Source organism: Orbicella faveolata, unplaced genomic scaffold (assembly GCF_042242905.1).
Source record: "Orbicella faveolata isolate gen_17 unplaced genomic scaffold, um_ofav_v1 contig_26, whole genome shotgun sequence".
NCBI classification, from domain to species: domain Eukaryota; kingdom Metazoa; phylum Cnidaria; class Anthozoa; order Scleractinia; family Merulinidae; genus Orbicella; species Orbicella faveolata.
This window is the reverse complement of record NW_028301554.1, coordinates 17173930-17198910: the sequence shown is the minus strand read 5'-3', so window position 1 is coordinate 17198910 and position 24981 is coordinate 17173930. Positions and strand designations below refer to the sequence as shown.

Genomic DNA, 24981 nt, shown 5'->3' with positions numbered 1-24981 from the left:
AAAAACTTTCGGTATAAACCATGTCTGCTTTGTTCAGACAAGTCACAATTTTCGGCTGCCTGAGATCATTTATATTATGCTAAGACCTAAATTTCCAAGAAACAGAAAGCCCAGTATAACGCACTTGCAAAATGTGTTTACCACTGTACATGTACGAAGGGAGTTCGTTATATCGGTGGATTTTGCAGTCATTTTACCATTACTAAGTTGAAAAAATTCGCTGTATTCGATCATGTCTCTCACAATTATTGTGTAACTTCAAGGTATATATGAAAGCTCACGCTTATTATCACTGTTCCTATGCAGGGCCTCGTTTACCGCGTTTTTTAAACGCGCCGAAACCTAGCTTTTTTCCCCGCTTAGCTCCCCCAAATGAGAATGCAACACTGCTGACAACGACGCAAGTTCTTAAGGGATGCGACCGCCATCATTGAATTGCCGCGTGGAGAGCGCAACTTGACGAGAAACAACCACAAAGATTTTTGACAATGTCAAGCCAATAATTGCTCAACAGTGCATCCAGCAATACAATTAATTGGAGGAGGATGATAAAGATCGTTCGTTTTCATGTAGTTAAAGCTTTCTTACTATTACTGTACTTACATAGGACTCATAGAATTGGGAGACTTACCTTCAGCTCCGGGTTCTTTATTAAAAATAATTCACATAAAGTAAAAGATTGTTATAAAATAATCATACACTGACTACTGTAAAATTAAATTAATAGCTAAAAAACTGATAACTACAATGGTAAAATGCTACGTACAAAAGATACTGTGTCTTATTAACATATTTTTTTTATCAAATTATCCCGAAGCACTCCATTATCAAATTATATCAATTAGGCTAAACGTTAAAAAACATTGCGGGCGCATTAAGGCGATGAAAAATATGGCTAAAAAAGGAATTGCCCGAGTGTGCTAATTTATTTTCCTCTATATACAGGAAATCAGCACTGATTTGAGCTTTGTCTTATGTATAATTTAAAATAATTTAATGATGTAGATGGAATGAAAAGTTCGTTATGTCTGAAAGCAAAATTCTGGCTAGTTTACAACTAACGGATAAACGTGTCATTATTTTTCACCAAATATTAGCCAATATGGAAAATCTTATCCTTAGAAAAAAGGAAAAAAAAATGAAAAAGTAAATGATTTAGCCGCCTTCTGTTCCTCTCACCAAAATGTTCTCTAATAACTACGAAGTTGTTCAGTGATCTTGTCTCATTTCATTGCCAACAAGCTTGAAGAATTCTCACAAAATTAGTGACCCACTTAATTACAGATCAATCATTTTTGGCCAATCTTTAGCGGTTTTATCTCTTATTAAATTAGAAATTGACAAATTGGATCTATGGCACTTTTCATAATGCTTTTTTGGTGTTTGGAAAAGATAGTCGAGACTCTTTAAACAAAGACCGTTATCGCGAAGAGAGTCCGTATTATGGAAGTCTCCGTATTATTGAGGTATCCGTATAAAATAGAGTTATTATGCGATTTCTGGTGTCTCTTAAACCTGCTTGAATTCAAGTGAACTAGCCATATCAAGGAGAGGTTTGACTATATCTGGAAAATCCCCTTACAAAAAAAGAAAATCAGCTCATGCACCTAAGAGAGAAATGTCACTTGATATTCGGTGTATATATACGTACGGCTGTACATCGACCTGCATAGTTAATTTTGTTTCACCTGACCGATAGTTTAATTCTCATTACTTTAGTTTTGATTAAGTTGTCAATTAAGTTTCTGTTTAATTTACAATATTTGTTTGCTTATTTCAGTGTCCCCAATTAGTACAGTAGTGCCGAACACTTTGACACTTAAATAAAGTGATTTACTTATTTTATGTTTCATTTTAATTTTCATCAAAAAGATTTCGTCGAGATTTTGTCATGGTGGATTAGCGACGACATATCTACCGCCAGCAGATAACAATACGAGAATTATTTCACGGATGATATTGCATTTGTAAAACACAGTCAAACCTCTTTTACAGTTACCTCTATATTATTAAGTATGCATGATTTTTCGTATTCATGCCCGGGGTACTCCCAGAAAAAACGGGAGGGGGTGTGCGGCCCGCTTCCCAAAACCCTTACCCTATTTATGACCCTGATCTGCGATTTTCCCTACCCTATTTACGGCCGTTGCCGCTGGCACAGTTGCTCTAAACATAATTTATGCAGGGCTTTTGTTGATGGTCTTATCGATAACTATGAAAAAGTAGCTTCTTCTAAAAAACATACTTAATTCAAGACCAGAGTGCAAAAAAATATCATGTTTCTGACCAAATTGGCCAAAATCGATACTCTATTTATGACCAAAGCAGCTGAAAACCTATACACTTTGGGGCCGCACATACCTATATAGCCCATATAAGGGAGTACCCCTCCCCCTGGGAATTCATGATTGACTGTGAAAAGTGAAAGTAACATGGCGCGCGCGCGCTATTTACATGTATCTATTGTTTTACCTCTAAAATGACTGAATCATTTGCATTCTTGAAATGTTCAACTCATGCATTTCTAAGAACATTTTTAAAAGTACATACATTAACGTTAGAAATCTACCAAACTAATATTTTTCATTGGGCCACTTCTGAAAGGAATATATCTATTTGTAATTATCAAAATATGACCTAATATACTAAAAGCTAACTATATAGATAAACTGCTCAATGTAAACATTAGGTTGCGTTTGTTGAACTACGTAACTACGAAAGTGAAAGAATCAACGCACGTAAAACTTTTTAAAACATTCTAAACGTGAATGTGAAAGGAGAAACATTTAGATTTACCTTCTTGTTTGCGAGAAAAGAAACCTTCGTTTGTAATAATTACCGTTTAAATACTATTTTTTTCCATGGCTTCATTCCGAAAAACCCCATTGTAAAAAATCATATTCGTTAGAGTTGTCAATGTCATAATCCTCGTTATCGTACGTTCGAGAGAGACGAACTGTCGCGTTATTGATGACATCTCGTCGAATTTTCCAATAAGGCGGACATGAGTTGCCGTAGATTTCTACCTGGGTGTGCCCCTCAGGAGTAACAAGTCCCAGTGCGAAGTACTCGTCCAGAAAGCTTGCGTGCTCTAGATAATAACGAAACAAAACCTTGGTCGTTTCCGCTTCAGAAACGACGAAGAAATAAAGTTTCACAATGTTATCATCGTCTTCTTGTATCATTACCGGCTTAAAGTATTGTCCACCTGTTAACAAGAACGATCCCAGTTCTGTAATTTCCCTGCCGAAGGCGTTGATCTGCGCAGCTTCGAAAAAGTCATCCCCAAGGGCATTTTTCAGTTGCATAATCTCTTTTACGACTCTTTCCACTTCGTGGTGTTTGCGTTCTTTCGTCAAGCGACTCATTTCCATTGTTGCCGCATTGAGAATACCAATTATCTTTAACCTGTAGTTTTCAAGTTCTGTCTTCGATTTCAACCGCTGGACTTTTTCTCTCATGTTGTGAGCGTGCTCCAGTTTGAGCAACAGCGTTTCTAATCTGGAGTCTGTAGACTGGTTATTTAAATCTCGACCATGTTTTGACGACCAGACAAGATCGCGATCCTCGCTTGGGTCCTCCGATCTTGAAGTTTCTTCAAGTAACGGAGCGTTATCAAGATCCAGTTCGTCGTCTGGCAATCTCCTGAATGCTTTGATTGGAAAGCACCCCATTTATGCTGCAAATGCGATTTTCTCGGCAATCTGTCAGCGCATCGATCGTGACCAGAAGCCGGTAAATCAGCAAGCTGATACAATGTTATTGACGCTATGAAGGAAGTTGAGTGTGAATCGATGCGTAAATGCATGTATTAACTAAATGCAAATATGCAAGTAAACAACACAAAACAATAACGTCCCATGAGCTTTCACCCATAATGAATTGTTTGATCCTTGCAGTGAGTAAAGAAAATGAAGTCTTTTATACAGCGGCTTTAGGCTTCCGGTTCGACAGTAAAAAATAACACGCGTCACGTATTTTTAACATTAAGAATTAAAACCATTCTTTGCAGATCGAACTCTGTTAAGCTGTATTTCAACATTCCTCCTAGTTAAATAAAGACCTTTAAACAACATAAAAATTGATTTGCAGAGCCCGTCGACGGAGAAAATCAATGATTTTAACTACTCATTACTTCGTGCTATTTCATTTTCAAGCGATTGATTCTGTTGCATACGTATAAGGCCTATATAGACAAAACTTTTTGACGCAATAGAAACACAAAAGAACTCCCCAAGAACAAACAGTATGCTTGCAGGGAGTATAGATAATCAAAAAAAGAAAAAGATGGGATGGAACCAGATATACGACGCGTTGTTCAATATACGAAACGTATAGAAACTAATTTCTCTTTTCTATTTGTATCAGATTAGCTTCGCACGTTTCAGTCAGATGTTAGTCGAGATGATCGTAACTTTTGTGACGTAATAAACTTCGATTTGAAGAGCTATCAGCCTGCAGAACAGGCGGATTAGCAGGGTCAGCCACCGGCAGTGATAGATTGAGATCTTAACAATAATTCCTTTCTTCCTTGCATGGTTTTTAGCTCGACTGGCTTCTTCCAAATTTATTCGGAAGAAAAAAGTAAATACTGACTTTGACAAGAATGAGGAAAGATTTTTTTTTCGTTCAACCCTCCATTGAGGAGCTCACAAACGCTGGGTACACCGTCAGTGTTTTCACTCCAGGCAGGTATTCTTTTTGTCTTCCTCTCGAAAGTTTTATACAAACTGTTCAAAGCACGGAAGAAAATAACCGAAAAAGGGCGTAGCCTTTGATGATGTCCTTCCCTTTGGGGCTTTCTTCAGTCTTGCGCGGCCATTTTTGCTGCTCGCGCGTTCTTTCGTGCCACGCATTACGCAAGCCGGATTTTTTCCATTTACTGAAAACTGGGTAATGCAATTCAGGAGTTTTCATTGGCTTAGCCATCATGGGTTATGAGCCATTATACCATGCTCTACAAATATGGTAAGCGTACGCGTGATTTGTTTTTTTGGGACGTTTTTATTTTTTATTTTAGTTTAGTTTTCTATATTTTGGGGGCGTTTTTAATAAAACAATTCTTCCACTCGTGCTTGTCGGATATAACATGATTATAGCCACCGAGGTGCGTAGTTGGCTATCTACCATCTCATATCCAACGCGCACTCGTGGAATAATTGTCAAATATATGACATCACAAGGACTTCTCCTTGTATCAATGTGGTGAAGAATAAAATCAACATGGATTATGAATCAAGTCAACTTGGAATTAATTTAGCATTGGTAAATTAGATTTAAATTTTCAAAAACACTCATAATTATATTGGTACTAGAACTTTTTTTAAGCGATCACAGTGGTCCACGGTCCGTGTGCCTGACCAGTCATTACAAATCTCTTTCTCATTGTTTTCTCCTTAGAGTAGAGTTGATTTTTTTACTTTTCATAACACGTCTACTAGCCCAATCACTTTAGCTTGTCGGGATCGAGAAGATGCTAAGCACTTTGCCAATTAATCTTTTTTTTTGTAGCGCTTTGTTTATCTCATTCTGCATTTAACGAAGTGACGCCCAAATTTTAAGTTCATTTTAAGTTCTTCTGATTTCTCTGGAATCAGAACTATTGCACTTCAGTTACCAGTTTATGAATCTATGAATTTAACGATGTTTACTTTACGGGCTCCAAAATTGCATGCCATTTTACCGGTGATCAGTATAAGCTGGATGTTATGAATTTAATACTTTATTTTAAATTTACATGTTAAAAGTCGGATTTGGTCGTGAACAAGACAGTCACTCACTCGTTCACTCGATCCTATTCGGGCGCTTGGGCTAAAAAGTCGGATTTGGTCGTGAACAGGACAGTCACTCACTCATTCACGCTATAACGATAAAACTCTGGCCAAATGGACTCGTAAGTAGCCGCAAGTTACGCATAGAAACTTCCGGAATCGCAAACGGAATCGCAAGTTTCCACGCAAGTACACGCCATTCGCAGCGCGGCCAAAATCCTGTATTTCATTGGCTAATAGGTTGCTAAACAACTTGCGTTGACTTGGGTTAGGTGACAAAACGATGAAAAACTCGCGTCGACTTGCGTGCAAATTTGATCTCGATCAAAGTGAGCGCAAGTAATCGCGAGTCAACGCAAGGTCACGCAAGGCCTGGCTAAACGGAGTCGCGAGAAGACTTAATTTTTTATGTTGCGTCTACTTGCGAATCCATTTGGCCAGGGCTCTAATAACACAACACCCCAACGGCATAAACTTTCTTCCAGTAAAATATTAAGCGTTGTACTTTCTTTCCAGGTCTCAACACTCACAATTACGAACAAATCATTTGTCAGTGCAGTTTATCCAAAGCGTTAGTAATTATCATTTCGTTAAGCCACAAACGATGTGCAAAGTATTTGCGCGTGTTGACTTTTCCGCAATTGCGCTGAAAATCTGCACAATTAATAATTATAGGTCTGTATAGTGTTCATGTGTTTGAAGTGTGCGCCAAATAAAAAAATTGCCATTTTATTGGGAAAAATTGACCGGCTAAATAACATTATACAAACGATATCTATTTCTATGAGGCTTCACGGCTTTTCTTAACGAGTTCGTGCTTGAGATTGAAAATCAAACTATAGAAGTGAGAACTGACACAGACAGGTGGATTTTCTTTATTTATGAGACTAGTCGCATCATTGAAACACAGCGAATAAGGAAAGTTCAGTTATTGTAAAAACAAAACAATGGATCTAAAAGTTTTTTTTGAAGAAAAAAAAAGTAAACTAACCAAGTTAACTGTCCAGCTAAAAATATTCGTTTCCATATGTGGTCTTGTAGCGAAAGCAGACTATCCATTCGAGAGCTAGAAGTTTCCATAGTAACGAACTCTTCCCATTAGCAATCACATGACGTGTGGGTGGAGCGACATCAAAGAACTTTAATGAATCGTTATTCGAAAGTGTGAAATTTTGAAGGAGTTTCGATACGCCATATTGATTCTGCTTGCATAAAATATCTATATTTAGAGATTAGCATGAATAATAGATTTAAGAGAGCAATTGCAGATATACTTCGGTCGTTCAATATCGATAATAAACAAACACAGTTATTGTCCTTGGCGGGTGTTTTGAGATTCATGTAAGTTTGTCCGCATTGTGTTCTGACTTTTCAACGTTTCGAATCGCCCTGTGTTAAGATGGGAAGTTGTCCTTCTCGGTCTGAATACGAAGCAGACATGCACGTCACAGATAAGGCGAAAAGAAAAGATGTAAAAAGGAGAAGGCATTCGGCAGAAATTTCGGCGACGCAGTTGACGAACGTTTGTCTTGAAGACAGCACTCTACGAGAAATCACCTCAAAATTGGAGAAAGCCCTTTGTTGGACGAGTAAACACGACGTTTCTTGGAGCTCCGAGTTTTCAGAGTCAGTGAGCGAATTATTCGTGGACGCTTGTGAAGAAATCAGCCGTTTGGCCGAAGGTGGAGACTATAGTACTGCCGACGTAATTGTAAAAATGATCCTACGGTTGAGAAGCGCTTGGGGCAGCAAACCGTTTGAATTTCTGAAGATTAAGTCGTTCCCACGCGAGAGAATCGAAACGAAAAGTGCAGTTGTCCTCGCTGGGCAGTACTTTAAGCCCGAACAGTTCTACGAAAGCGACGATCGAATCTTGCGATTGTACTTCTTCGAAGTGAGAGATGCAGAAACAAACGCTTTCTTGTTAAAGTACTTCTTGGAATGTAGCAACATTTTGCAAAGGTTCTATGTCCTTTGCCTCGTGTGCTCTGGCAGGCATTTACAAATTACAAAATACGGAAAAAATTGCCCTTCATACTGGACAGTAAGAGAAGATATGCTGAGGGATTTGAATTATAAAGAAGAAAGCGCTCTTGCAAAGTATGGTAATTCTAGCATTGAACCACTGTGATTCAAAGCAATTCTTATTAAGGCTCTTGTTTAATAATACAAAGCAGTTAAGCTACCAGCAGACAGAAGAACTAGCAGCGAGTAATGGAAAGTGCAAAGACCGGGACCGGCGTTTTTGGCCTTGTCAATAGCCAGTATTATGTAACTCCTGTACCGCCGGTACACTGAACAGTTTGTTCGCTTTTTGCTTGTGCAATAACAAAAACAATCAATTGACCTCATTCCTGGGCTGTTAATTATTTGCATTATAAAGATGTCTGTGATTATTTCCTCCCTAAATTCAAATTCTTAACGAGTGCTATTCTGATGAAACGATGACCAGACTGCAACGGCTCGATTGCCAGCCGCTGTTTGGAGGAACGCCGTAGGTCGGACACGAGGGAGTGGCGAAAATCGAGCACACTGTAGCGGTTGAATCAACGGATTACGAGCTAAGTGAAGAATACTGTCATTTCAAATAAATGTTTAACAACAGATGTTTAACCCGATAAAAAAATGTGATTATTCTCCTAAAATGTTTAACTCTGTAGGGAGCCTACTAAAGAGAATTGTTTTCGCTGTCTGTTTTCAAACTCTCATAGTATATATTCAAAATAAGGGCTTCTTTGTGAGAACATATTTTCACAGTGAGAACAAGATACAAACTAATTAAGATCAATTAGTCATGTCTGACAAAAAACAAAACAAAAAACTGAAATACGAAAATGAAGGAACAAGACAGAAACACCAGAAAAACAGTAACAACGTTGGCATTGGGAGTGAATCAGTGTTGCGGCAAGATCAAGCATCCTTTTTCGCCGCAAAGACTTTCACCATGTTCAAGGCGCGGGTGAGAAGAGCGGTTTTCAAACGAGTATCGAAAGTAATCAGGCGATTGCTTGTGGTTTTTGTCGTTGGTTTTTGTTTTGTTTTACTAAGGCGTGAGATTGGCTGAGTAGTCTATTAAATTGGTAAGTAATTGGTGTGGCACTCAAGAAAAAGGGTGCGCGAAGAGCGATGGGAACAGGCAAGAGACCTCTGCCCAATCTCCAGACATCGTTAGCAAGCACGCCGAGTTTTGCAGTGCACAGGCTTTCATCGGCACCCGGTAATGACGAAAATTAGGGTCTTTTCAGGGATCGAGAATTACAAAATTCAGGTCCGAAGGCTGAAAGAACGGTAACTAAAATCGGTATTAAAACGTCGGTTTCCGTTGTTTTACCATTACTAAGCAGAACTTGGAATAACTTATGATACTAGTAAGATATTATCTTCCATTAACTCATTAACTTACTCGCAGAACGTAACGTCATTGGTAGTTTTAATGCGAACGGCTACCAGAGTATTGTGCTACCGTTGTATTTAGAAGCTCTATTAAAATGTAATTAATCAAATGTGCATGTAGCGTGAATTAACAAACCAATATTGAATACTTGTAAGCTATTCAGGTTTATTCAGTTTGTGCGCAGTTATAATGAGACGTGACGAGAAACATATTTTGCATATAGCAATGCGGTTTTTCCGGTAGGCGGCATTGAATGACCCTATTGTACCTTGGACTCAATGCCTATCACAAAAAATAAACTTCTCTGCTCGACATTTCGGGACGTGACTGTTGCACGAGACAATTTAAGCAGAGATCTTGCACATTTTCATCGTTTTACGTTCCCATGAGGTTACGAGCAAACGTTCTGACTCCATCACAAGCGAGAACAGAATCCGATGAGCTTTGGTTTGCGTTACACAGACGCTCCGTCTAGCATGGGCCACTGTTGTTCCTGCGTGTGCAAAAACAAGAACGCTTTCATTCGCCAGGCGAACGACGACGAATGGGTGTACGTAGATTTCGATTCTGACTTCACCGACTTTGATGATGATGAAGAAACAATCTGCCGAGACGAAGCACTGGAAGAAATTTTGTCAGCCTTCGAAGATGCGCTCTACTGGCCGAAGCAGCAAAGTTTGTTCCCTAATTCAACGGCCATCGAGTCTATGAACGCAATGTTCTGCGTGGCGACTTCACAAATGTCGCGTTTGGCGTCAGAGGGAAAGTGTAGCGAAGCCGATGAAATTGCCGACGCTATCTTTGAGCTTGTGGACGTTTGGGGAGAAAGCGTGTTCAATACTTTGAATATGACATTCTTCACGAGAGAGGAAATTTCCCTCGGCCGGTTTGCCGTGAAGGTTGGACAATACCTAAAGCCAGAACCGTTGCAAGAAAACGAAGACGACATAGCTGTGAAACTGTTTTTCTTCATTGTGTATGACACGGATCTTGAGAAATACATTTGCACCTATCATTTGGAATATCGCGACTATGACGGTATGACTGCAGGGGTTTATATGTTGAAGCTGAAATCCCGCAAGGGTAAAGTTCAAGTGGCATCTTACGGTGACACTTGTCCAGGATACTGGAAAATTCGACAGAACGTTTTAGCAGACTTCTCCAAGAGAAAACGATCTTTCATCTCATGTTGATATAACAAACAAAAACTTCGGTTGATACGAGCTCCCACCCCCCTGCCCCTTCCCCGCCCTTGCAACTATTTCCCTCGGGTGTGAGACTGCTGCATTGTCGACATGAACCCCTCGGGTGAGGGGGTTTAAGACTTGACGTAGGGTGGGATAAGGTGTTGAATTCCGTTTGTTTTGAGATTTCATGCGCGCGTGGGGTTCGTAAGCATGACAATTGAATGTCTCCCAGTCCCAGGGAGATTGCCCCCAAAATACTAGAACTGATCATAGATATGGTTGGGAATTAATTTAATTTGTACAATTTGTATAAATCAATGTAAATAGCCTAATATTGTAAATTAAATGATTCTGTCAGTAGTTGAAGTCTGTGTGTAGTAACGAAATTAATTTAACAAGCTTTGAGTCTTGAGATGGGTGGTAACAGTTTTGTACAGTTTTTTTAGGACTTCTACTTTGCTGGATCGATACTACCATTCAAGTTACCATGGCCACGCATGACCTGTTAACAATACCCTTAACTGTGATTCAAAAACGAGTTTTGTAACCCCCATGTTTTATTATCGAATTATGAGCAGCGTGTGAAGATTCGACTTTTCGCAAAGTTTGAAAACAAATTAAGGGAGCGCCGGGCTTCATTGCAATCCTTAATCCCAAAAAGAGGTCCAGAACTCACTGCCACAACTTGGCAAAAAAAATTGGAGTCACTAGACTCGTTTTTGAGCGCAAATTAAGGGTGTTAAAAACGGGTTGTTAGTGTGGTTACATGGTAACCGTTTACGTCACGAAAATGACCGTAATTTGTATACCCATGATTGGGCAGTTATTTGATATCCTTATTGTGACATCAACTGAAAAAGAGAACACCACAATTTTTTCCATTTGTTACGAAAATGGAATGTAAAACGTGAGATTTTAGAATGTTCTTCTCCGCAATCAATTGTGCACTGCATTTCTGTCTTCATTTTAAAATGATTTAGATTCACCGCAGCACAGCAGGGCGAGCTTTTTCTTTCAAATTATCAAGGAAAGAACATGAATATTTTCAGGTCAGACCCATTGCAAAAACAAATGACGTTCAGTCCAAACAAGAGTGCGCGTTATTTCTTGAAGAGACAAATATAAGGTCGTATTTTAACTTGAAACAGATTTATTTACAACTCAACAACTGCTTAATACGTCGATGTTTAAACAAACGTATATTTTCTAAATATACAACTATGTTCTATAATTCTAAAAAGATTTATCCTTCTCGTGCTAGAAGCTCCATAAAAAAATTTACTCTTTTGATAATCAACTCTTTCTGAGCCGAGAGCTTCAAGTGGAAATAAGTAAAACTTCTGCACTACATTTTCTTGGAAAAAAAACGTCAGAAATATGAATACTACTTAGAATTCTGGCCGTCTTACCCGACGTACTAGAGCTAAAAAAAATCTTAAAATTCCTGGGTAACGGTAAAGATTAAATTCCCAATTGCCTGCGTCCTTGATTCCTAGAAGTTACTTCTAAGGAAATTTCGAAATCTGGGCAAGCGTTTTTTTCTGGCTTTTTTCCCCCATCTTCTTTCATCCCCGCTAGCTGATTGGTTCACGAAAAACGCGCGGGACACTTCATCCAATCAGCAGGAATGTGTTACGTTTTGGCCAATGAGAAGTGTCCAAAAACAAAATGGCTGACGCCATTTTTCCCGTGTCTTCAGTAGCACGGGTGAAACGCCTCTACTAACAGGCAAAGAAAGCGTTAACTGTCTAATTTACACTACTTTGATCTCCACTTTCGTAAACTTCGTAAAATCGCCTTGTAGGTTTAGTATATTTATTTACACAGACTGAGAGTTAACAAAAAAAATAAACTTCTTTTTCAGAAGTTACTTTTTGATTACTTCGGCCGTCGAGGTTTTAAAACCGATCAAAACCAATTTGCAAAACTTAACTATCATTTTTTTGGCCTTATTTTTTACATTTTTACGAATTCGTGGGCCCTTTGGCATACTACCTAAAACGGCCTTGAAAACAACAATAAATAACATATAGTTTCTATATACATTAAATATTCACATCTTAGGCTAAAACATGTCACTGAAACTGTCATAAAATAAGTTGTCGTTGATTTTTGCTGTTTCATAACTCTTCTGAAGTACGACTGGTGCCCCTTCAGACATATTCTACTTAAACAATGTTTCTTTGTTCTTAAATTACAGACAAGTATAAAATTTTGCAGATTAGTCAAAACTGTTTACATGCCAGTAGGTTTTGTTAAGAGAGCTTTTCGAAGATTTGTCTTAAAAAGCAAGTAAACAATATTGTTAAAATGATTAAAAAGTTTAGACCTGAAGATTTAAAATGTAAAAACGGCGTAAAAATGGCATAAAAATGACGTTAAAAGGAGCCTATTTTCACGTCGATAAAGGAACATGTGGATCCTAATTGGTGCTTGAAAATGGACAATGGATCTGTCGATGAAACATCGAAATCAGTAAGTACGCCTTTTAAACCAAGCGCTTAAGTCTCAGATAAAGTTTAGCCAATTTTTTTATCAAGTTGTTTGATCGTAATCTGTTTCCACGGCCCAAAGCCACGTAATTATTTTACAGTGAAATAGCCTGACTCACCTATGAAGTTTGGGTGATACGCAAATCTCCAGCACGCAGCTGCCTTTCTCCCTCACTAAGTAATATTTTGAGTGCTCGCTTTAAAAGAAAGACGCCCATTTCTCTCCTCTTCGACTGTGGCCATGTTTGCGCTCTGCCGTAATAGTCTCCCCTCTTTTTGTTGGTTAGACGGGAGAGACCTGTCGAAACAGAGATAAAAGGACTAAGGGTTAAGGCTGCGGTCTAAGAAAAATTACGAGCCCAATGGTTCCTAACCATGAAATCCTGGGTGCGCAGCTCTAAAGCTTACATGAAAAAAGTAGATTTTTCCAGTTTTTTACAGTTCAAATAAACCTTGTTGTTGTTGTTGTTGCTCACAGGCAAAAGCTGGTCACCTGTGGCACCCGGGCGCCTCTAGAGCACAGCCCTGAAGGATTATGACAGGTTCGCCTGACTGAAAGAAACGGAGGCCCTAACTAGGAAGGAGAACGCGCAATCTCATAAGCCGCGATCCTTTTAGATAGCAACAAGAAATCGAGACTTCTGGGAGAAATCGGAAAGTTACCCAGCATTAAATCGGCGGTTACTCTCTCTGTGCATGTTCAGGGACCATATTAAATTTGGACGCCCTGCGCATATCAAACCGGAACCAGGATTTCCTGGTTTTGGTTTCTGATTTCGTCAAAAGTTTGATCACCACTGACCGAAAAAGTGCGGGCTCTGAATACTGGATTGACAGCAATGGAAGTGTGTTACGCGGGCGCATTTTGAACCAAAAGAAAGGATTGTGTTTTTACACGTGATACATCTTTTGATGTGACGTCGATCGTTCGCCTTGCGAAAAATGTGAAAAATAAGACAATATGGAGTCCACCTAGCGAGAGTTCAACAAGAAACGCGTAAAGTTACAAAATTCCTTTGCTTGGCTTCGAAGTAACTTATTTCACTGTTTTATAGTATCTCCGCACTGGTCTGATACTTGCTATTATCCTAAATGTATAAGTTGTATTAAACCTCTTCAAATGTGTTACTGCATAGAACTTACCTAACGCGTCTATCATACACGCTTCACGTGTGTACGCCTCGACTGGAATCACGCTCTGAAAAATATGCAGAGACACAACTCCTAGACCGGCCGACCATATGTCTTTAATTTGCTGAATTTTGGGATTTTGCTGTCGGGGAAAAAAATCAGTAAAAGATGATGACAACTTGCTTTAAAGTGCCACTGAAACGAAATTTTCGTACTGTCTTTTTTCAGCCCAATTTATAGTTTGAAACGTGCTTAAAATAATGGTGAACTTTATTTCTGTCAAATCCTAACGGAAAGTGCTCTTTTTAGCTGCTGAAATCGACTTTTTGGAGCAAAACTGTGTCCGGGCTCTGGAACCGAGTTTAAGGACCTTGTGACGTCACTGGTTGTATTCACGCAAGAAGCGCTTAAGATTCTCTCTTGTTTTCACTTGATTCATTTCAGTTTATTCTTCATATTGTCGATACTTACTAGTTTCCTACCTTGTAATTTCAGTCCAGCCTTGACAGGAAATACACATCATAAACGTTGGAGGGCGCCAAAGAATGTAGATTCACCAAAATGAATGCTACAGATTAGAACAGCTCAGTATACTTTTCAAACATCTTGAGTACTCGATTGGAGATTTCGAAGACGAGTGTGGCAACTTTTGTATCACGTCCTGAAGCCTAAACACGATATTTCGTCGTCTGTTTTCAGCCTGGTTCTGAAATTTGGATTCTCACGTTTATCTAAGGTCTATTAACAAGGTTCGAATATATCCTCGGCAACTTTGCTGCATTAAAAGCCGTAAGCGCATCAGCCATCCGCACAATCATGAAGTTATTAACGGTCCACAAGCTTTGAGTCGAGTACTTCTTTGCACACAGAGAGCATCTTTTTATGATACTAATAAGTGAGAGCTCTTGTGGTAGACAAAATGTATCTTTGAAAATTGTGATCCGCAGCAGGGTTTGCTTTATCGCCGCATACGTATCAGTGTAAACAAAGCGGGAATTTCGCTTCTCTTTTACACGTATCTCCCAATTGTAATATTTCACGGCCGATGGATAACTTGGAGTTCTTTAGCACATACTTATGTCTATGATCTTCATTTAATAGTATTCAAGTTCAAAGCAATTCGTTAAACGTCACTAGTTTGTTATTTAGTCGAAGGTTTATTAAACAGAATTTGAACTAATTTGCATATATGAGCTTTCGCCGCCGACATTGTCACGCTTTCTCTCGTTTCCTGAAAACATATAATTGTAGGGTTATGGCAGCTAAGTTTACCTTTATAGTTTAAATTCGCTCCCTCATATAAGAGAAGAGGGTTTCTTAAATTGTTGCTGTTGTGATAACTTGTAGGATGTAGCAGATACAACTAGACTAAAGGTCACTGTGGCACAATCTCGTCCGCGGTGAAACTCACAAAGCGTCCGGTTTCCTCGAAGCGAAGCGACTCGAAAACTCGAAACGTTGTTGCCACGATTCGTGCAGCAGCACTCCGGATAATATTTTCAAAAGCCGCTTTCTCTTGTTTTCATGTCTTTTAACTTTATGAGTGTAGATATTGTTTAATTGAGTGCTGGCCATTTCACTAAGAGTCCCGATCATTTTGCGATCTAAGAACTCCCACTCGTTTGCTTGCTTACATAAAATATCCAATTAAATAGACTGAAAAGCCCCAGGATCGACTCTCCACCTCTTCATGTCTAAGGCTACTGTTATTATCTGCTTTACAGCCCTGAGATGTCCTTAAGATGTTTTTTGGGGGGCTTCGAACAGTATTCTCTTCTCCCATAATCACTCTAAATTTTCAGCGCGGCATGAGAGCAATACAACCAGTGACGTCACTAGGCTGTTTTGGCCGCGCCAAGATGGCCGCCAATTTTGGGCTTAACCAGCCAATTTCGAACGGCTGAAAAAGCAGTTTTCGCTTACCGTATGCGAAAAAAAAGTCTGCAGTGTTTCCAAGTAAGGTTGAAACTTTATTACTAAGCAAAAATCTCACATACGAAAATTTCGTTTCAGTGGCACTTTAAAAAGAACAATTAGCTGGCATAGTCTAACTTAGGGTTGAAATAAAACTATACACGTTACAAAATGTTAGTTCCCATGCTGTATCGCAACTCCAAAGTTCTAAGTAAAAGCAGCGATGTGGCAGGTTTGTGAATTAAAATAAAACTTAAGACGGATTCCGCTCAAAGTTCGAGCAATAAGTGCAAAAATTATCTACCAAAAATCTACCCATAGCACGGTAACCTTTGGAAGTACTATTTAAAACAATTCACTTTAGTTCGTATTTAAGTGACCCCGCGATTAAATTCTCAAGCATTCTGGAGAAAGTTAATGTCAAACCTCTTAAGAATGCTTAAAGCGTGTGTTATTGTGTTTTCAACTAACGCGAAACGTCCGTTTTAATTGCAATATGGATAATTTCAAGTTCAATTTTCTCTTGCGGGGTCAGCTTGAGAGCTAAAGTCTCGATCTGATAAGTTCTTCTTAACTGTATTCAAAATATCACCATGCCAGGAGGTTTTTTTGGTAACTTAATTTTTTCCATTATTTAATAAGGAAAAAATTGAAGCAAAAATTGGGAAAGTTTTTTTAAAGTGTGCGAACCAGATGAACTTTTAACGCCTGTTATATCATGGCTCTGTGATTGAATTGAAATACGCGTGCAACCTGGTCTGTCCAAAAATATGCTACAATCTCAGCAAATCAGGAGCAAAACTAAACCTATTGTAAATTGGATTATTTACTTTTCCCGCCTATTTTCCAAATTAAACTCATATCCTAGCTTGTTTTCCTAGCTTGTATATATTTCAGACTTTAACTAAACGCCTACTCTTCAACTGAGGGTCTATGGCAAACAAAACTCGCCATCTCTCTTAGTGTTAGACATAAATCACTTGTTAAGGACACTAGACAAAGGTCAATTTGGATTAGTTAATGATTGTCTCTTTATCTTAGTTACGAACGTAGTTACAATGTTTACTTCTTTTTTATTGGTTTTGTAATCGGACCTTTAAGCGTCACCACGCGCATATAAAAGCTGAGTTAGCGTCCCTTTAAAGTAGTTTTTCTTTCCATCTCGCGTGGTCTTGTCAACCTTGAACTCTTGATGTTTTTTGATTTCCTAACCCTTGGCTCAAGCGGGACCGATATGTGAGTACCTTTGTCATTTTGATTAGGTTACGTTTTTTATAGCTATGGGCGAAGGAATACAAAGAAAGATTTGTACAATGTTAATTGATTTATAATCGTCTAAATTAGAAAGTGTTCTGAACGTTACTAGAGTGAACGCCCACCTTTTAGGCTCGAAAGCATTGAGCTGTTGATTAGTTCCTTTTGTTGTTTACTTCTGTGATCGAATCTTATTTAGTATCTTAGCGTAGTATTTACGCTGGCTTTTTTTTGATGTATTGTTATCGTGTCTCGTGTAAGTTTTGACTATTTGTTACGCAACTTTTCCGCTAAATTGAATAGAAATTCGTTACATATTGTTATTTCAGTTGACGATCGTTTATGTTGATGCAATAAATCGCCGATAACCGTCAACTTTGGTTTTCCGTGGTTTACTTGTCTACCCTTGAAGACGACCTGTAAAGTAGTCCCACCCACTAGTTTGTCGCGACACGCCTAGAGCTCGTTTTGTTTCGTCTCGTTTTGGAATTTGCCAGTCGCTGCAGACGTTACATCACTTATCCCTTACCTTTGCAGAGTTCAGAGCTTCGTTGAGGTGAGCGTACGGCCTTGAACGTTTACCCTTCCCAACGTAGAAGATGGACATAATGAACACTCTGAAAACGTCTTCTGCGGTCATCTTTTTGGCTCTCGCTGGTAAATTTTGTGTGACACGCGGGTCAATTAGTAAGTAGTTGAAAGATGACTTTTCAGTTCTGAGTAAGGCAATGGAAAAAAAAATGTGATATAATGGTTAGAGAAGACTTCGTACAGTCGCTTATTTTTTTTTCGATGGAGAAACTAGAAAAAGCGTAAGGGAGAAAAATGCGTGGCAATGACTCCAATACGAGAGGCTTCGTATACAGTTTCTCAGTTGACAGTCCTTCACGAAAAAGACCGAGCGACTGGTCTGATTACTTGTAAATGTAAACTAAACAGTAAACCAACTAACCAACTCGTGGGAAGAAGCAATTTGTTTGGCTTTAGCGAACGGAGGAAAACGCAGGCGGTTTTGGTTGGTTTAATAGAGACTATAAGCAATCACGACGGCGACCCCGAGGACAACGCCTAGTAAAAGATGAATTTATATTTTATCTTCGAATTTCGAAATTGTCCAGATCTGTTCAGTGCGCCTATTGGTCTCATAACTTGCTCAAGCTAAATATGTAATGCCAGCGTTCAATTCCAAATGAAAAAAACAGAAAAAACAAAAACGCACGTGCACAGCCATTGCTCGTTAAACCTTTTGTTTGGTGACGTTCTCGTTGCCGTTGCCGTCGTGGTTTGCTTAAGGTCCCTAGTAGCAAACTAGCCCAGACGAGTGGATTGCGAGTAACCAATCTCTGACCTCACCCAATTTCAAGCATTATGATAGGTTAATCGAACAGCGCCCTCCATATAAGGGGTATTTTTAGCAGGAAAACGCGCAAATGTTCTTTAAATTCTTCCATCTACCAGGATGATACAAATAGCTAGCATGCGGGGGAACAGGTTGTCAGGTTCATTCGAAAATCGCTCTATCACTGATGAAAACATTCACATATAATACCAACTCACCCCTCCCGCCAATTCTTTTTACGGTCAAACTCAATGCACATGGATTCTTCACAAGCAAATACATCCGGGGTCGCCGCTCGTCCTTCGAGATGTTTTCTGAGCTCAGGAAGATACTCATTATATTGTGTGTCCTGAAAAACATTGTTATGTTATGATAAATAACTGCTTGATGTTTCCCACGCTGTTGATAACAATAATATCGAGGGGATTCCATCGAAAAAGGAGTGGGTATTACTTGCAATAATGCAAAACATGCTTTTTTTTTTCCTACAACATGAATGGCGGTTTTTAGTAACTTTTGACCTCTTAGGGTTTCCTTTGGAACCCTAGTTACTAGGAAGGCAGGCGAAACTGTAACCTTTGTTAAAAGTCATTTCTTGCATTACTGGTGAAATGTTGGAGCCCTTCAACAAAATATACGTTGAGACTTTGAAACAAATTTTAATAGAAAAGGAATTAAGATTGAACAAAATGAAAGAATTCTCTACATGCGTAACCAGGCGCGTTCTGTACAGTACTCAGATAAAAAAAAAGAATATACTCAAAAAAAGAATTTTTAACTTTTCTTTTAATCGCCGATTCGCGATATATCGTAGTCAACCGTGTGTCAGTTAAATTGATGCATTAAAAATGGGGGTCACAACGCTCGTTTAGCACCAGAGAAAACAAGCATTGATTTCGCTGTGGAGCTTAGCTGAAGAATATCTTAAAATTCTGTGTATGTGCACGCACTCGTGCGCGCGGGTTTATGACCCGTAAATTGCCCGCAGTATTCTTGGCATAGGACTGGAACTAGCTTGCAAGTGAGGCTATTGGGGGGAGTCTTTTCAAATGTAAATGACATTCATCTCTTTTTAATGTATTCCCCCGCATGAGCCTCCATTACAAGCTAGTTCCAGTCCAATACCGAGAATACGAAAATGGTCCATTCAGTGGAATCGCCTTAAAGTAAAACTGCAGCTGTGCACATGTAAGTAGGTAAGAGGTGACAAGGGCAGGAAAATATTCAATCATAGAAGTCATGAGGCAAAAAATGGAAGCACCGATTCACAAAGAGCAATAGGCTTTGCTCCTGATTGGAGGAAACAGAAATAATCTCTCTGCTTTGATTGGTTAAAGGAAATCACACAAGAACACCACAAATGCATATAACCACAAGTACAAGTGTCTGGATGATTCAATCATTTCTTAAACAGAATTTCCCTTGAATAGAGATAACAAATGTCTGACAAGCAGTCTGGGATTAGACTGCGAGCAGTCTCTCTTTTCCTCAAAAATCCGTGGGGAAGAACGCAAAACAAGAGAGCATGCAAGCGTGACTGTAAGCGACTGTGAGTGTGACGTGCGAGCGGCGAGTGGCTTTGCCGCGAGCTGCTAGTCGCGCGGGCTTCTAGCGCTGGTCGCACGTCACGCTCACAGTCACACTTACGGTGAGGCTCAGGCGCTTACTTGTTTTGCGTTCTTCCTCGCGGATTTTCAAGGAAAAGAGAGACTGCGCGCAGTCTAGTCTGGGATAAATTGATGAAGCTGACTTTGCACTAGAAAGTGGGATAAAGTGACCTGGTCTCCAGGATAAAGACAAGCCCTGGGTGGGGTCACTTCTCTTCTCTCAGAAGTATTCACTGTAAATGGATGTTTGGTAATATTCTAACATCCTAATCAGTAGTATTCCCTTAGGTTTGTAAGGTAATTGGGTTTTATCAACTGGGTTGATAATATGAATTGGCCATCATAAAGAGATTCAAAAGCTGACATTTCGAGCGTTAGAGTCACTCCAACAAAGGGCTAACGCTCGAAATGTCAGCTTTCAAATCTCTTTATGGTGGCCAATTCACATTATCAACCCAGTCGATAAAACCAAATTATCTTGTTATACTCCCCACCGATGCAGTACCACAGTTTCTTTAGAAATTTACCCCCTCTATTCCTTAGGTTTGTACACTGCTGGCACCAATGAAACAACTAACTCTTCTGACTAAATGAACAGGCCCCACCTTGATGTATTGGGATTAAGAGAATCAAGGCCAGAGGTCAGGTTATTAAACCCATTGCCACAACCTGCCACAACCATTCTCATTCACCCCCTCCCCACTTCTCCATTCTGTACACTGGCAAAACAGGCAATGTTGTGGGGCAGAGAGCAATGCGTGCAGGTCTGTGCTCTAGAAGTGCCCGGGTGCCACAGGCGACTAACTTTACTTGCCTTTGGGTGACTGGAAAAAACTTACACACCCAGGATTTCATCGTTAGGAACCTTTGAGCTCTTCATAATTTTTCTTAGATCACAGCCTTGGTGTGATACACTAGCCAGGGGTGCTTTCTCATGTACCACATTTATGTTTACACTTTTTGCTCTCTCCCATTCTGTTAGTATTATACAAGTTCTGAGCAATATTACCTTTGAATTCGTTGCACCACAATGAAGTCTAGCCAGCCTTTTGATGTAAACATTCCTTGTGCTTGGCATGATAGGACCCGGAATTTCTCCATATTTTTGTAACTCTTTCCTGAGCTCACTATCGGAGAGTTTTCGAAGAGTCTCTGGAACAATTACAGAGTCATTTAAAACTGCAGCTGACTGGTCAAATACAGTGCTGCATTCCTTCCAGTCGTAGAAAATTGTCGTGTCACCAAGGTCTTCAGTTATTGAATCTGAGAGAGAAAGAATCTGTGCATTTAGACAGGAACTGGTAAATGACATGGAAGGAACATGAACTCATCTCAAGAATGGCAAGTTCATAATAAAACCTAAGAAGGAAACAGAAGCTAGGGAAGATATTACAGCAAACAGGTGATCAAGGACAGCATTAAAAAGAAGCAATCATGGTAAACAGTTGAAATATTGGACCATATTTTAAGGAACATTGTAAGATAGATATTTTCACTAAATAACTTCAACATCATTAAAAGGAGTCACCTTATGGAGTTTTGAAATCTATATTTTTATCTGTTGAATGAGAAATTACATAAAGGATATTACATGGCCACACAGAGGTACAAAATTTATCTTCGAGTGTTGAATATTTTTCAACACAAGAACACAAATTTCCTATCTCCAAGCAGCGACCATGTAATTTTCTTTTTATTGTGTAAAATATTCACAATATTTAACAACATTTGTAGCAATTTTCTGACGATTTCCAACCACTTTCCGAAGATTTTCCAGAATTTGTCCAAAGACCAAACGAACATTTTCCGAAGATTTCCAAACATTTTTCGAAGGTTACCAAAGATAACTGAGGATTGCTGAAGATGACTGAAGAAGATGATCTGAAGATGTTTCGATCATACACCAACAAATTTAAGTGTAGTTAAAAGGACAAAACAAAAATGTTATCAAAAATGATATCATATCGTTTTTATCATTTTGTTACCACTTTCCTTTTTTTTTACCACTTGGTATACCACTAACTTTTATATAATAAAAGAACCTACGATGTATTACATGTGTCACATGAAATCAAGGCTATATACAAGACTCTTCTCTGTTAGGGTGCAACCAGACCAAAAATGCCAAATAATGATTGATACAGGGTGTGGTATGATCAAGAAGACATGCTGCAGCATTGTCTCTTTTCTATCTCTATTTGTCTTAAAAACCTTGTTCCATACTCCTGGCCTGAAAGCTGACTGCAAGCAGTCTAAGGCTGGATAGGTTAGCCATCCTAACCTATCCAGCCTTAAACTGCTTGTAGTCAACTTTCAGGCCAGGAGTATGGAACAAGGTCTTTAAGACAAAAAGAGATAAATAACATACTAAATAGTTTATGTTCAAGATTTGATATCAGTGGTTTAGGAAACTTGATCAGAGTTCTACATTGTAACTGAAGACAAGTAATTTTGGAATTGGCCTTCATTATTGCCAGAATAGTTATTGTCAGATTACTCTCAACTTATTTTAGGCACCCACCATTCTCGTGAAAGCTCTGTTGTTCAAATGTGCTTTGTCCACTTGTCTCGTCTAAGGTTTGATCGTCCACAAAGCTAAATAAAAATTAATGGTCAAAACTGTAACGGCTGAAGTGTTATGCATACAATAAAATTTGGGTTATAATCGGCTTTGGGTGGGTTTTTAAAAGGGGGGGCTTATATCCAGGGAGAAGTGGGTGGTCTTATATGCGGTATAAAAAAAAATAACACTTCAAATGAGCAGATTAAACCAGTATCCAGCATTATAGAACCTAAGATGTTTTAAGTTGATGAGAATAAAAAACACAAGCCACAAGTAAGGAAACAAATACACAAAGCAAAGAGGTCATTGTATGAAGCTTCCTCATAATGGCAAATACCAGCCAGTGAGGTATACAATGCAGGGGGTTATAAATGGGGGATTATTTAAATGATTTATAATGAAAGGTAAAATCTGCAGCAGCCCAAGTGGTCAATACTGCCAGAGCTTATCCCATTTTCTGTAAGCTGCCATTAAACAACTAGGGGTATGGGTGAGTCCATCCCTAGGTTACCTCCTCAACATTAAATTTTTTGGTGTCCATTTATAAAGCTGGCTGGAGAGAAGCATTAAATTTATGCAAGCTAAGTGTCCTGTTCACTTCTAATATATCAAAATAACCTGGCCAGGGCTGGAACCCAGACTTTTCAATCCAGAAGCCAGTGCACTAACACTAGGCTCCTTTGCCTCCCAGTTATAACATGTATGACCGGCAAATGCATTGAAGATGAGCTGGCAACCGAAACTGTGAAAAAGACTTTCAAAGATGACATCCAGGTGATTCCCCTTTCTTGAAATAATGTAGCCAGTTTCTTTGAAGCATAAAGAGGCTTAACAACAGCCCTGTAGATAGACACATTTTTACAGTGCTAGTAGGCTCAGTAAAGCAATTTTTAGACATCATACCTGTAACTAGAAATGCTGAGGTTGGTAAAGGAATCAACAACAGTATCATCAAGGCCACACATTGAAGAGTGACTAGCATTCCATGGATGCAGCTTTGGAAATGTCACAACTGTGCGATCAAGGATACTTTCATCGATTGCTGTGTGAAAGGATTCTGAAAACTCAGAATCGTCATCAGTTCTTGTCTTTAAACAAACAGGGTGTTCATTTATTCCTGCATTGTGCACTTGAAGGGCATTTGCAGAGATGTGACTCTCTCCTGAACTCTCAAGTTCAAGCAGTAGTTTGATACACAGTGTATCCTCAGTAAAATCCAGGGCATTATTTCCCTCGTCATCAGTTTCACTGATGTTTCCGCCAGAGGCTGTCAAAATCTCTAAATTACGATATCTACCCCACAGGGCAGCCACATGGACAGGGGTCAACCCTTCAATGGATTTGACATTCGGATTACATTCAGCTTGCTTTACACACACTTCTAAGATGTTGGAAGCTTCTTGGCTTTCATGTCCAGATAAAAGGTGAAGAGCTGTGATGCCGTCGATTAACCTGTCTGCTTTGGCACCTTTCAAACACAGATCTTTGGCAACACTAAAAAACAACACAGGATTAACTGGTGTGCGTTTCTTTAAGAAAATACAAGATTGGATTCTTAAATCTGACAACGGATTTTGCGTTTCTTCACTAAACAGATTTAAAATCCAAGATCTCTCAAATCATGGTGCGTCAAAGGAACCGAACAATCTACTCTAGGCAAGGATTCTTCGGTTCCTTTGATGCACCATGATCCGAGAGATCTTGGACTTATCTGTCTAGTAAAGAAACACAAAATCCGTTTTCGGATTCTTCCGGATTTAAGAATCCAATGTTATATTTTTTTTAAAGAAACGCACGTCTGCAGTTGTCAACCTCAACTAAATATGACAGAAGCGATCTAGTTTACCTATAATTTTCCGCTTTGATCGAGTCATATAGCTCCCTATCCATAAAACTGCTGCAGGTGCTAAAATAAGACACACTTAGAACTTCTAAAAACGTTAAAACGGTAAAAATTAAAAGGCATGACAAGTAGATTGTGTCAACACCAAGGATGCCAGAGTTGATGTCGAAATTTCGCGCCGAAAAGAGGTCCCAGCATTCACTGCAGGTGGATCCGTCACGTAACGTAACGATGGATGACACCTCACACAACTACCGACCACCTGACCAAAAAGCATATATTTTTTTCATTTGGAAAAAAAATTTCAAATTTATAATAAGTAACCTTAACCAGGCCTCAAGGAAACTTGAAAATTCAGTTTGAAAGAATTTCAAACAACAAACGCGATTGTTGATACTTGCGTGACAAACTGTAACATCGTCTCGTGGGAAACTGGGCTACAACCGACTTCGAAAGGAACGCCTGTCGCAAAATGTGAGAAGTGTT

At 39.1% G+C, this 24981-nt stretch overlaps 3 protein-coding genes across 5 annotated transcripts; 1 reads left to right on the top strand and 2 right to left on the bottom strand.

The window, feature by feature from the left end:
• Positions 1-632: 632 nt before the first annotated feature.
• On the bottom strand, positions 633-3896 carry LOC110049224 (uncharacterized). The gene has a single exon (XM_020755008.2). It carries the CDS (start codon positions 3672-3674, stop codon positions 2868-2870), a length of 807 nt encoding a protein of 268 aa, XP_020610667.1. The 5' UTR covers positions 3675-3896; the 3' UTR covers positions 633-2867.
• Positions 3897-8246: 4350 nt separating this feature from the next.
• Positions 8247-10712, top strand: LOC110049241 (uncharacterized). The gene has a single exon (XM_020755024.2). It carries the CDS (start codon positions 9603-9605, stop codon positions 10356-10358), a length of 756 nt encoding a protein of 251 aa, XP_020610683.1. The 5' UTR covers positions 8247-9602; the 3' UTR covers positions 10359-10712.
• Positions 10713-11484: 772 nt separating this feature from the next.
• Positions 11485-24969, bottom strand: LOC110049235 (uncharacterized). Of its 3 annotated transcripts, none has more exons than XM_020755017.2 (9): positions 24499-24969; positions 23556-24146; positions 22611-22684; positions 21099-21352; positions 18701-18831; positions 17673-17859; positions 13988-14117; positions 12964-13142; positions 11485-12804 (listed from the first exon to the last, which is right to left on the bottom strand). In XM_020755017.2, the coding sequence occupies exons 1-8, from the start codon at positions 24540-24542 to the stop codon at positions 12964-12966; spliced, it is 1590 nt and encodes a 529-aa protein (XP_020610676.1). In that variant the 5' UTR covers positions 24543-24969; the 3' UTR covers positions 11485-12804. The 3 variants fall into 3 exon arrangements, with proteins under 3 accessions (XP_020610676.1, XP_089151259.1, XP_089151260.1); XM_089295133.1 differs by having other exon boundaries at positions 13988-14042; XM_089295134.1 differs by lacking the exons at positions 11485-12804; positions 13988-14117 and having other exon boundaries at positions 12963-13142.
• Positions 24970-24981: the final 12 nt, after the last annotated feature.

What these genes read in the sequence shown, in the direction of transcription:
- LOC110049224 (XM_020755008.2), bottom strand. Translation starts at nt 3,674, where the DNA reads ATGGGGTGCTTTCCAATCAAAGCATTCAGGAGATTGCCAGACGACGAA.
- LOC110049241 (XM_020755024.2), top strand. Translation starts at nt 9,603, where the DNA reads ATGAGCTTTGGTTTGCGTTACACAGACGCTCCGTCTAGCATGGGCCAC.
- LOC110049235 (XM_020755017.2), bottom strand. Translation starts at nt 24,542, where the DNA reads ATGGATAGGGAGCTATATGACTCGATCAAAGCGGAAAATTATAG. An exon ending in AAAAAGAATTGGCGGGAGGG is followed by an intron (nt 17,860 to 18,700) that starts GTGAGTTGGTAT and finishes TGCCTTACTCAG; the next exon opens with AACTGAAAAGTCATCTTTCA. An exon ending in GTGTATGATAGACGCGTTAG is followed by an intron (nt 13,143 to 13,987) that starts GTAAGTTCTATG and finishes CTGTTTCGACAG; the next exon opens with GTCTCTCCCGTCTAACCAAC.